General features: G+C 55.7%; 1 protein-coding gene across 1 annotated transcript; it reads left to right on the forward strand.

Annotated features, from left to right (window-relative positions):
- Positions 1-267: 267 nt before the first annotated feature.
- On the forward strand, positions 268-9,685 carry LOC138768840 (alkaline phosphatase, tissue-nonspecific isozyme-like; the record flags this gene model as incomplete). Its single annotated transcript, XM_069946800.1, has 8 exons — positions 268-411; positions 622-796; positions 1,149-1,324; positions 1,409-1,552; positions 8,032-8,101; positions 8,572-8,706; positions 8,990-9,181; positions 9,672-9,685. Coding segments are annotated over 8 exons (1,050 nt in total), but the record flags the coding sequence as incomplete, so codon positions are not given.
- Positions 9,686-10,088: the final 403 nt, after the last annotated feature.

A 10,088-nucleotide genomic window follows, 5' to 3' on the forward strand; every position in this document is an offset into this window, starting at 1 on the left:
CCTCTATAAGGTCCTGTCTATAAGATCCCTCTATAAGGTCCTGTCTATAAGATCCCCTCTATAAGGTCCTGTCTATAAGATCCCCTCTATAAGGTCCTGTCTATAAGATCCCCTCTATAAGGTCCTGTCTATAAGATCCCCTCTATAAGGTCCTGTCTATAAGACCCCTCTATAAGGTCCTGTCCGATCTGTCCTGACTGACCTCTCGGCAGAATTGGCTGGGCACGGCTAAGCTGTGGGCTTCTCCTGTTGATCTGACCCCTAATAATGAATGTTGTTGGTTTTGTTGCGGCAGGAATGGGAATATCGACGGTCACTGCCACCCGGATTCTCCGAGGACAGAAGGACGGGGGACCGGGAGAAAATAGTCGCCTGGAGATGGAAAAATTCCCTTATGTGGCTTTGTCGAAGGTAAGAAAGGTATGGGGGAGGGGGGCTGTTGGGGCAAAAAGACTAGAGGAGCCGAGGTGACACTGGGGCAAAGAGGACCGCCTGCCATATCTGGAGACCCCTACATGATGGGTGAGAGTCCTAGTACTGGGGGGTTACCTGCTGGCTGATGACAGATTAGATTGTGAGCTCCTGGGGTCCTGGTGACCACTGTCTAATGTCTCTTTACAGACGTACAACACGAACTCCCAGGTCTCGGACAGTGCAGGAACGGCCACCGCTTTCCTGTGTGGGGTGAAGACCAATAGAGGAGTCATCGGGCTGAGCGCCGCCACGGAGCTAGGATCCCGTAATACATCCAAGGGCAACGAGGTGGACTCCATCCTGAAGTGGGCCAAGGCGGCAGGTGTGTGCCAAGAATTCATCAATCCAGGGGGCGGAGCTGTGACTACCTCTGATATAGGGGCTGGTTGTCAGCAGTAATAAATGTCATTATATTATATCTGTGATGTCATGCAGGGGGCGGAGCTGTGACTACCTCTGATATAGGGGCTAATTGTCAGCAGTAATAGATGTCATTATATTATATCAGTGATGTCATGCAGGGGGCGGAGCTTTGACTACATCTCAGACATGTTATAGTGTCTTGTTGTCAGGAGTGATAGATGTCATTATATTATATCAGTGATGTCATGAAGGGGGCGGGGCTGTGACTACCTCTGATATAGGGGCTGGTTATTAATGTCAATCATCTTTAGGGAAGTCGGTGGGTGTGGTAACGACGACCCGGATCAATCACGCCACCCCAGCCGGTGCGTATGCCCACAGCGCTAATCGTAACTGGTACTCAGACGCTGACATGCCACCAGACGCCATCCGTCAGGGCTGTAAGGATATCGCCTGGCAACTGATTAACAACATAGCAGATATAGAGGTGAGGGGCCCCGGGGCCACACATGGGATGTTGGGGGTAGTAGTCACATCGCAGCTATGACGCATTTCCTTTATTTTTGTGCAGGTGCTTATGGGAGGAGGCAGAATGTACATGTACCCAAACGCCACCCCCGATGTGGAGTACCCCCAGGACCCCCAAGCTAACGGCACAAGACTGGACGGACAGGACTTAGTGGGTCTCTGGTACAAGAAGAAACCGCCCTCAAAGGTGAGAAACATAGATGCGACACTACGGGTGAGCTGCAGTTCCATATGGTAGGATGCAGGTCTGAACGGTGACATCACAGCTACGAAAACTGGCCCTGACCCGAGGCCCCCGCAGGTACCAGGTGGAACTACAAGGTCCAGCCTACCCACACAGTGTTACGGCCGCGGGGGCGCCCCGTGCCCCGGGCCGCCGCCGCGACTCCCCACTGCCCCATGCAGCAGCCGGTGTCCGTAGGCAGGGACCCGGCGCTGCTGTCACTTCGGCCCCGGGGGGCGCCTTACCTCTCCACGCTCCTGTCCGTCGCTGTGCCGGCCGGCGCGCGCGTCCCCGCCTCCTCGGGCGCGCGCGCGCCGGCTGTCTCAGATTTAAAGGGGCAGTGCGTCCCTAATTGGTTAGTTGCACCAATCACTCCCCTATAAATCCCAGCATGCCCTGTCCCTTGTGTTGGAGCCTCTACATGCTTCCCATAGCGTTTGGCCCAGCTCCCTGTTGTTCCTGATTCCTGTCCGCTACCTGGTCCCCAGTCCCTGTTCCTGATTCCTGCCTGCTACCTGGTCCCTAGTCCTTGTCCCTGGTTCCTGCTTCCCCGTTACTCTATTGCTCCTGTCTTCAGCCTATCTCCTGCGGTCACGACTACAGACCTCTGCCACTACCATCTCCTGCCTACTGCTCCTGCCACGCCTCGCCTGCCATCACCAGCAACCAAGCCAGGGGTAGCGACCTGGGGGTCGCCTGCCGCAGCAAGTCCATCCCGCCTTGCGGCGGGCTCTGGTGAAAACCAGCGGCCCCTTAGACTCCGCTCCCTGGTGAGGTTAGTGCCATCGCTGGTGACGGTCCAGTGGATCCACTACTCCGGGCGTTACAGTAGGCTCCAACCATGGATCCCGGCAAGGTGCCTGATCTCCGTGACGTCGCCAGAGTGGTCGCGCAACAGGCTCAACAAATCCAGCAACAGTCGCAGCAAATCCAGCAATTGACTGCCGCCCTACAGCAGCATGCTACAGCCCAGCGCTCACCACCACCAGCAGCCACCTCGAGACTTCGACTGGCCCTCCCGACTAAATATGGAGGCGATCCCAAGTTGTGCAGGGGATTCCTGGCTCAGTGCACCATGCATATTGAACTTTTAAGTAGTCAGTTTCCCACCGAGCGCTCTAAAGTGGCTTTCATCATTAGCCTATTGGAGGGTAGAGCTCTGGCCTGGGCCACGCCGCTGTGGGACCGAGATGACCCTGTTGCTGCCAATCTCCGAACCTTCCTGGCCGAGTTTCGCTCCGTCTTTGAGGAACCTGCCCGTGCTACTTCAGCTGAGACAGCTCTCCTCAACCTCTCTCAAGGGAGCTCCTCTGTTGGTGACTATGCCATCCAGTTCCGCACCCTGGCAGCTGAATTGGACTGGAACGAGGCCGCCCTATTAGCCACCTTCAAGAAGGGCCTTTCTACTCGAGTGAAAGATGTGCTCGCTGCCCGAGACCTTCCTACCTCCTTGAACGAACTCATTCTACTGGCTACCAGAGTCGACACCAGGTTTTCCGAGAGAGAGGAGGAGGTCCGACAAGAACGGCGTCTGAGCCTGCCCCGTCGCCATCCTCGGTTGGCACCGGTATTCCAAAATCCCGTTGCTCCTATGCCCCAGTCGTCTCCAGAAGTTCCTATGCAGGTGGATCGAGCTCGCTTGACGACTGAAGAAAGGGCCCGTCGACTAGAGCTGAATCTCTGCCTATACTGCGGTGGCGCTGATCACTTTCGGCAGAGATGTCCCCAACGTCCTCAGCGTCCGGGAAACGCTCGCACCTAGGTCCAGTGGGAGAGGTCTCCCTAGGTGTGAATGCCACCTCTCCAAGATTGACTATGCCAGTCTCCATCCAGACACCCTCAGGGCAAGTTCTCCAGACTACTGCCCTCATCGACTCTGGCGCTGCTGGCAGTTTCATTTCTGCTTCGTTGGTCCAAAGATGGCGGCTACCCGTGATACAGCTAGCCCAACCCCGGTCTATCTCTTCGATCACGGGCGAGATTCTTACCGAAGCTGTGCACTGCCAGACTGAACCCCTAGTCCTCCAGGTGGGCGCCTTACATCAGGAGAGGATCTCCTTCTACGTCTTGCGCCATTCCTCTTCCGCCATCTTGCTGGGTCTTCCTTGGCTGCAATTACATACCCCTAAGCTGGACTGGAGAACTGGGGAGGTTCTCAGCTGGGGCCAGGACTGTCCAAATAGGTGTCTGAGACCTCCTCAACCCAAGTGCTCTACGAGGTCACCTGCTAATACCAAGCCTTTGTCTGGTCTACCGCACGAATACCAAGACTTTATGGATGTCTTCTCGGCCAAGGAGGCAGACTCTCTACCACCTCATCGGTCCTATGATTGCCCTATAGACCTTCTTCCTGGAACTTCTCCCCCACGAGGTCGAGTATACCCTCTCTCTGTGCCCGAGACGGAAGCCATGTCCTCCTACATCCGGGAGAACTTACAGAAGGGCTTCATCCGTAAATCCACGTCTCCCGCTGGCGCTGGATTTTTCTTTGTGCAGAAGAAGGACGGTTCCCTCCGCCCATGCATAGACTACCGGGGCTTAAATAAGGTGACTGTCAAGAACCGCTATCCTCTTCCGCTAATCCCAGAACTATTCGACCGTCTCCGTGGAGCTAGGATCTTCTCCAAGTTGGATCTCAGGGGAGCGTATAACCTGATCCGTATTCGTGAAGGAGACGAATGGAAGACCGCTTTCAACACCAGAGATGGGCACTACGAATATCTGGTCATGCCATTCGGCCTATGCAACGCCCCAGCGGTCTTCCAGGAATTCGTGAATGATTTATTCCGCGATCTCCTCTATGTCTGCGTCATAGTCTATCTTGACGACATCCTGGTCTTCTCCCACGACCAGCAGACCCACGTGTCCCATGTACGACAGGTTCTACGGAGACTACGGGCCAACCGTTTGTATGCCAAGCTGGAGAAGTGCGTTTTCCATCAGCGCAGCCTGCCGTTTCTTGGATACATTGTCTCCGACCAGGGCCTACAGATGGATCCTGCCAAGCTCTCAGCTGTTCTCCAGTGGCCTCGTCCTGAGGGACTTAGAGCTATCCAACGATTCCTTGGATTTGCCAACTACTATCGGCAATTCATCCCTCACTTCTCTACCCTGGTGGCACCCATAGTGGCTCTCACAAAGAAGAAGGCGGATCCTAGACGCTGGCCTCCCGAGGCCGAACATGCCTTCAAAAGCCTAAAGTCTGCCTTTGCCTCCGCTCCTGCTCTAGTTCGCCCGGATATCTCCAAGCCGTTTTCTCTTGAAGTTGATGCTTCCTCTGTGGGCGCCGGAGCAGTCCTCTCGCAAAAGGACACATCAGGCAAGACCAGAACCTGCGGGTTCTTTTCTAAGACTTTTTCCCCTGCCGAGAGGAACTATACGATAGGAGATCGGGAACTCCTGGCTATTAAGCTGGCACTGGAGGAGTGGCGTCATCTCCTAGAGGGGGCTAAACATCCCGTTAACATATACACGGACCACAAGAACCTCCTCTACCTCCAATCGGCTCAACGCCTCAATCCCCGGCAGGCCAGGTGGTCCCTCTTCTTCTCTCGGTTCAACTTCACCATTCTTTTTCGTCCAGCCGAGAGGAATATCAAGGCCGATGCGTTATCCCGAGCATCCGATGTTATGGGGCAAGAGGAATCTCCTCGACACATAATACCTCCTGATCGCCTAGTACCAGTTGCCACTTCTACTCTGCAGCAGTTGCCTCCCGGTAAGACTTATGTGCGCCCCGCACTCCGTAAACGCATCTTGAAATGGGGTCATTCCTCTATGGTGGCCGGGCATCCGGGAGTTCTAAAGACCGGGCAACTGATTTCCCGCCACTACTGGTGGCCTAGCCTACTCCTGGATGTCAAAGACTTTGTGGCGTCCTGTACCATCTGTGCCAGAAACAAGTCCTCTCATCAAAGACCTGCCGGCCTACTTCAGCCCTTGCCAGTCCCAGACCGCCCCTGGTGCCATATAGGCATGGACTTTGTCACAGACTTACCTCCATCTGCGGGTAACACAGTCATCTGGGTTGTCACGGACCGCTTCTCCAAGATGTCCCACTTCGTGGCTCTTCCTGGATTACCATCAGCCCCTCGCCTGGCCCAGCTGTTCTTTCAGCATATCTTCCGCCTCCATGGTCTTCCTCTTCATATAGTCTCTGACCGAGGCTCACAATTTGTCTCCAGATTCTGGCGTGCTCTCTGCTCTCAACTCCAAGTGAAGCTGGACTTCTCTTCGGCCTATCATCCCCAGACCAATGGGCAAGTGGAGAGGGTCAATCAGGTCCTTGGCAATTATCTTCGACATTTCGTCTCCGCTCGCCAGAACAACTGGTCCAGTCTGCTTCCTTGGGCAGAGTTTTCCTACAATCATCTGGACTCAAGCTCCACAGGCAAGTCACCCTTCTATGTGGTCTATGGACGTCACCCTCGTCCTCCTCTGCCTCTCTCTCCATCCTCTGAGGTCCCAGCCGTGGAGGAGTTGTTATCTGACCTGCAGTCAATCTGGGAACAGACTCGACAATCTCTGCTCAAGGCATCTGTCCGCATGAAGGACCAGGCGGATAAGAGAAGAAGACCCGCCATGAATTTTCTCCCTGGTGACAAAGTCTGGCTCTCGGCCAAATATGTCCGACTCAAGATTCCCAGCTACAAGTTGGGTCCTCGATTCCTCGGTCCTTTCTCGGTGCTAAAACGCCTCAACCCTGTCACCTACAAACTCCGCCTACCCCCTACGATGCGGATTCCAAACGCCTTCCATGTCTCCCTCTTAAAGCCAGTGGTCCTCAACCGGTTCTCCGATAAGGCTTCGCTCTCTGCTCCACAAGCCGTCTCTGATGACGTTTACATTGTCAAAGACATTCTGGCTATGAAAACTGTCAGAGGGAGACGATCCTTCCTAGTGGACTGGAAAGGATTTGGTCCTGAGGAGAGGTCCTGGGAACCCGAGGCCAACATCCTGGACCAAGATCTCATCAAGAGGTTCCTACAGGCCAGAAAGAGGGGGAGGCCAAAGGGGGGGGGTACTGTTACGGCCGCGGCGGCGTCCCGTGCTCCGGGCCGCCGCCGCGACTCCCCACTGCCCCATGCAGCAGCCGGTGTCCGTAGGCAGGGACCCGGCGCTGCTGTCACTTCGGCCCCGGGGGGCGCCTTACCTCTCCACGCTCCTGTCCGTCGCTGTGCCGGCCGGCGCGCGCGTCCCCGCCTCCTAGGGCGCGCGCGCGCCGGCTGTCTCAGATTTAAAGGGGCAGTGCGTCCCTAATTGGTTAGTTGCACCAATCACTCCCCTATAAATCCCAGCATGCCCTGTCCCTTGTGTTGGAGCCTCTACATGCTTCCCATAGCGTTTGGCCCAGCTCCCTGTTGTTCCTGATTCCTGTCCGCTACCTGGTCCCCAGTCCCTGTTCCTGATTCCTGCCTGCTACCTGGTCCCTAGTCCTTGTCCCTGGTTCCTGCTTCCCCGTTACTCTATTGCTCCTGTCTTCAGCCTATCTCCTGCGGTCACGACTACAGACCTCTGCCACTACCATCTCCTGCCTACTGCTCCTGCCACGCCTCGCCTGCCATCACCAGCAACCAAGCCAGGGGTAGCGACCTGGGGGTCGCCTGCCGCAGCAAGTCCATCCCGCCTTGCGGCGGGCTCTGGTGAAAACCAGCGGCCCCTTAGACTCCGCTCCCTGGTGAGGTTAGTGCCATCGCTGGTGACGGTCCAGTGGATCCACTACTCCGGGCGTTACACACAGCCTTTATAAATGAAGAAACGTTGAAGAAGTGGGTCCTCCAGACAGGAGTGAGAGGACGACAGAGGAGTCTGGAGAGAACAGAGGAGTCTGGAGGGGATAGAGAAGTCTGGAGGGGATAGAGGAGCCTGGAGGGGATAGAGGAGCCTGGAGGGGATAGAGGAGCCTGGAGGGGATAGAGAAGTCTGGAGGGGATAGAGAAGTCTGGAGGGGATAGAGGAGCCTGGAGGGGATAGAGGAGCCTGGAGGGGATAGAGGAGCCTGGAGGGGATAGAGAAGTCTGGAGGGGATAGAGGAGCCTGGAGGGGATAGAGGAGCCTGGAGGGGATAGAGGAGCCTGGAGGGGATAGAGGAGCCTGGAGGGGATAGAGAAGTCTGGAGGGGATAGAGGAGCCTGGAGGGGATAGAGGAGCCTGGAGGGGATAGAGGAGCCTGGAGGGGATAGAGGAGCCTGGAGGGGATAGAGGAGCCTGGAGGGGATAGAGAAGTCTGGAGGGGATAGAGGAGCCTGGAGGGGATAGAGGAGCCTGGAGGGGATAGAGGAGCCTAGAGAGGATAGAGGAGCCTGGAGGACTACCCAACGCTATAATCCCGCGAGCATCCCGATCCCTGTATCCGGCACAGTGGTGGATGGGATACGGCTCCGGATGTGATCAGAGATAATACAATAATGAGTATTTCAGGATAAATCCATTGTGTGTTCTAGGTCTCTTGTTACATCTGGAATAGGAGTCAGCTGATGGAACTCGACCCAAGAAAGGTGGACTACCTGATGGGTGAGTAGTAGCCACATCTCGTGTCTGCCTGGTTCTCACTCAGCAATGATGGGAATGCCCTCCTGCCCCACCCCCATACCCCTCCCCTCCTGCTTCACCCCCCCTCCCCTCCTGGTTCACCCCCTCCCCTCCTGCTTCACCCCCCCTCCCCTCCTGCTTCACCCCCTCCCCTCCTGCTTCACCCCCCTCCCCTCCTGCTTCACCCCCCTCCCCTCCTGCTTCACCCCCCCCCTCCCCTCCTGCTTCACCCCCATACCCTCCTGCTTCACCCCCATACCCTCCTGCTTCACCCCCCCTCCCCTCCTGCTTCACCCCCCCCTCCCCTCCTGCTTCACCCCCATACCCTCCTGCTTCACCCCCCCTCCCCTCCTGCTTCACCCCCCCCTCCCCTCCTGCTTCACCCCCATACCCTCCTGCTTCACCCCCATACCCTCCTGCTTCACCCCCCTCCCCTCCTGCTTCTTTCCTAGGTCTCTTTGAGCCGGGTGATCTCCACTATGAGCAGAAGAGGAATACGTCCACTGACCCCTCCCTCTCGGAGATGGTCACAGTCGCCATTCGCATCCTACAAAAGAATCCCAAAGGCTTCTTCCTGCTGGTGGAAGGTGAGCTGTGGTCGGTGTCTGTTTGGCAGAGCTGCTCCCATGTTTTTTTTTGTTGTTTTTTTTTTATTTATTTTTTATTAAATTTGAAAATTTTACAACAAGGCCTATAAATGGCCTAGACAACAATGAAAACAGATAACATAAGAAAAAATAAATAAATAAATAAATAATGCATACCAGACCTGCTCCCATGTTAGCGTTATTGCTCAGGGCTGATGGCGGATGTGGTGAACCTCATGGTGGATGATATTATTACTCCGACCACTGACATTAATGTCTCTAGGTGGACTGATTGACGAAGGCCACCATGCTGGACAGGCAAGTCTAGCCCTACACGAGACTGCAGAGATGGACAGAGCTGTGGGCCTGGCTGGGACCTTGACCTCAGAGGAGGACACTCTCACCCTGGTTACTGCTGACCACTCCCATGTCTTCACCCATGGGGGCTACCCGCTCAGGGGGAACCCCATACTTGGTAAGAGAATACACAGTGACATGCAGGTATATAGAGGAAATCTTTTGACAGGCTCTATTCTTCTCTGTATAGAAGCTCCTGTAGCAGGCTGTCTCCTCTCTGTAGAGCAGCTCCTGTAGCAGGCTGTCTCCTCTCTGTATAGAAGCTCCTGTAGCAGGCTGTCTCCTCTCTGTATAGAAGCTCCTGTAGCAGGCTGTCTCCTCTCTGTAGAGCAGCTCCTGTAGCAGGCAGTCTCCTCTCTGTATAGAAGCTCCTGTAGCAGGCTGTCTCCTCTCTGTAGAGCAGCTCCTGTAGCAGGCTGTCTCCTCTCTGTAGAGCAGCTCTTGTAGCAGGCTGTCTCCTCTCTGTAGAGCAGCTCCTGTAGCAGGCTGGCCCCTCTCTGTATAGAAGCTCCTGTAGCAGGCTGTCTCCTCTCGGTAGAGAGGCTCATGTAGCAGGCTGTCTCCTCTCTGTAGAGTGGCTCATGTAACAGGCTGTCTCCTCTCTGTAGAGCAGCTCCTGTAGCAGGCTGTCTCCTCTCTGTATAGAAGCTCCTGTAGCAGGCTGTCTCCTCTCTGTAGAGCAGCTCCTGTAGCAGGCTGTCTCCTCTCTGTATAGAAGCTCCTGTAGCAGGCTGTCTCCTCTCTGTAGAGCAGCTCATGTAGCAGGCTGTCCCCTCTCTGTAGAGCAGCTCCTGTAGCAGGCTGTCTCCTCTCTGTAGAGCAGCTCCTGTAGCAGGCTGTCTCCTCTCTGTAGAGCGGCTCCTGTAGCAGGCTGTCTTCTCTCTGTAGAGCGGCTCCTGTAGCAGGCTGTCTCCTCTCTGTAGAGCAGCTCCTGTAGCAGGCTGTCTCCTCTCTGTAGAGCGGCTCCTGTAGCAGGCTGTCTCCTCTCTGTAGAGCGGCTCCTGTAGCAGGCTGTCTCCTCTCTG

Source organism: Dendropsophus ebraccatus, chromosome 12 (genome assembly GCF_027789765.1).
Source record: "Dendropsophus ebraccatus isolate aDenEbr1 chromosome 12, aDenEbr1.pat, whole genome shotgun sequence".
Classification (NCBI taxonomy): Eukaryota; Metazoa; Chordata; class Amphibia; order Anura; family Hylidae; genus Dendropsophus; species Dendropsophus ebraccatus.